Below are 2,500 nucleotides of genomic sequence, written 5' to 3'. Positions count from 1 at the left end.
ACGAATTAAATGATGCATTTGCACAAAATTTAGATGCGAAAGAAGTTGAAAAACATTCAGAAGGATTATTAAAAAGATTTCAAATTGTTGATAAAGATAAAGATGGGAAATTAAGTATTAATGAAGTTGGATTATTGATTGATCCTATGAAAGATGAAGAATTAAAAGAATTAGAAATAAATGAAATTCTTGAACATCATGATGTAAATAAAGATGGAAAAATATCATTAGATGAATTTAAACAAACAAGATCTGATGAAAGTTCAGGTGTTAAAAAAGATGATGAAATGGCTCTTGATGATTTTAATTTCTTTGATACTAATAAAGATGGATTTATAGATAAAGAAGAAATTATTAAAGTTTATTTTGATCCTGCTCATGAAAGTGGAGCAATCAATGTAAACGAAATAAAGGAAAATATATTTGAAGGAAAAAAAATTACTTATGATTTATGGAATGAAAAAGCACTTAAAATTGCTGTAACATCTTTAACTGATTATGGTGATGTTATAAGATATCCAGAAGATTTTAAATTAGATATAGGAAAAAATGTTATCTTACCAACAGCTCGTAGTAGAGCTTTCGAAGATGATGATATTGATGCTGATAACACAGAAGATGATAAAGATGAAACTGACGATGCATCCCAACAAAAATCCCCAGCAATTGATGAATTATAGGGTATATATATATTTATATAAACATTTTTTTTTTTTTTTAACATAAAGGGAAACAAAAAAAAAAAAATTTCGTACACCCCACAAATAAATAAATATATATATATATATATATATTAAATATCATCATTGTTATTTTTATTTAAATATATAACATATTGTTATATAATTTTATTCTCATTTCGTTTTTCCCTTTTTTTTTTTTTTTCTTTCCATTACTTATATTTCTTTTTTTTTTATATTATTTAATAAACATAATATGCAAATATATGACATTATTCTTTTTAAAATAAAAAATATGAATTTTTATTGTGAATATAACTTTATCAACATATAAATATATCATCATATAAATATATCAACATATAAATATATATATATATATATATATATATATATATATATATATATTTTTATATGTTTTTCTTTTTAACATTAAGTTAATTATAAAAAGCACTGAAGAAAAGAGAGGAAAAGGAACATACTAAAAAAAAAAATATTATACCTACATTTAAATTATTTCATGTTACACATTTATATGTCATAATAAAGAATATGTATTAAAAAATTGTTTGTTCCTCTCCAAGGAAATTATTTTTTGTCTGTTCTTTTGTTTCAATTTACACAAATTTATATAAAAAAAAAAAAAAAATATATATATATATATATATTTTTTTACATTTGGAGAAATTTGTATCATGAATATGTTGTTATAACAAAATAAAACACACACACACAAATGTACATATATATATATATATATATATATATATATATATATATATATATATGTATATATGTATGTATTTTTGTACCCCCTATTATGTATCCAATTTGTCATTTCTTTTCATTTCAATGTTTGCATGACTGCATATATATCTTCACCCATCTTTGTGGGATTTAATATAACATGAACACCTGCATTTTGTAAGGCCTCTATTTTTCCATCTGCTGTTCCTTTGCCACCACTAATTAAAGCACCAGCATGTCCCATCCTTTTTCCTGGTGGTGCACATTTACCAGCAATAAATGCGAAAACAGGTTTTTTTTTCCTTTTACCATTATCTACATTATTTTGTATTAACCATTGAGCTACTTGTTCTTCCGAATCTCCACCAATCTCTCCAATTAATAAAATACATTGTGTTTGGTCATCTTCTAAAAACAATTTAATGCAGTCTATAAAATTCGTACCATGAAATGGATCCCCACCTATACCTATACATGTTGATTGACCTAAACCAACTTTAGTTGTTTGATTAACTCCTTCATATGTTAAGGTACCACTTCGACTTACTATACCAACACACCCTTTTTTATGAATATGTGATGGCATTATGCCGATTTTGCATTCACCCGGTTTTATGATTCCAGGACAATTGGGACCAATCAAAGTGGTCTTCTTTGACATTTTTAAACAAGATTTTACTTCAAGCATATCATGCTGGCATATTCCTTCAGTTATACATACAATTAATGGAATTTCAGCTTCAATTGATTCAATCATTGCACTCTTTGCATGCTCTGGGGGGACATATAAAACGGATGCATAACAATTCGTGTTTTCTTTTGCTTCAAGAATTGTACCAAAAACAGGTAAGGTGTATTTATTATCATAACTGGTCCATGTTGTGCCCTTCTTCCTCGGGTTTACTCCACCTACCATTTTTGTTCCATACTTTAAGGCTTCGGTTGTATGGAAAGTACCCTGGACAGAAATAAAATATGAACAGTAGGGAAAAAAAGAAAAAAAATATGAACAGTAGGGAAAAAAAGAAAAAAAATATGAACAATAGAGAAAAAAAGAAAAAAAATATGAACAA

The 2,500-nt window shown here is 25.8% G+C and overlaps 2 protein-coding genes across 2 annotated transcripts in view; one reads left to right on the top strand and one right to left on the bottom strand.

Moving 5' to 3' along the window:
* Nucleotides 1–680, top strand: part of PRSY57_1107100 (endoplasmic reticulum-resident calcium binding protein, putative) — a gene marked incomplete at both ends in the record, with an annotated part of 1,032 nt that extends 352 nt beyond the window's left edge. Inside the window, one exon of the mRNA XM_012908042.2 lies at nt 1–680. This exon is cut by the window's left edge and continues 352 nt beyond it. Coding sequence (XP_012763496.1) covers nt 1–680 — 680 coding nt within the window.
* An 844-nt stretch (nt 681–1,524) lies between these two features.
* PRSY57_1107000 (succinyl-CoA synthetase alpha subunit, putative) overlaps nt 1,525–2,500 on the bottom strand; it is a gene marked incomplete at both ends in the record, with an annotated part of 1,479 nt that continues 503 nt past the window's right edge. Inside the window, one exon of the mRNA XM_020114925.1 lies at nt 1,525–2,385. Coding sequence (XP_019970294.1) covers nt 1,525–2,385 — 861 coding nt within the window.

Source organism: Plasmodium reichenowi, chromosome 11 (genome assembly GCF_001601855.1).
Source record: "Plasmodium reichenowi strain SY57 chromosome 11, whole genome shotgun sequence".
Classification (NCBI taxonomy): Eukaryota; Apicomplexa; class Aconoidasida; order Haemosporida; family Plasmodiidae; genus Plasmodium; species Plasmodium reichenowi.
The sequence above is the reverse complement of the archived record's forward strand: the minus strand, read 5'-3'. Positions and strand labels throughout refer to the sequence as shown.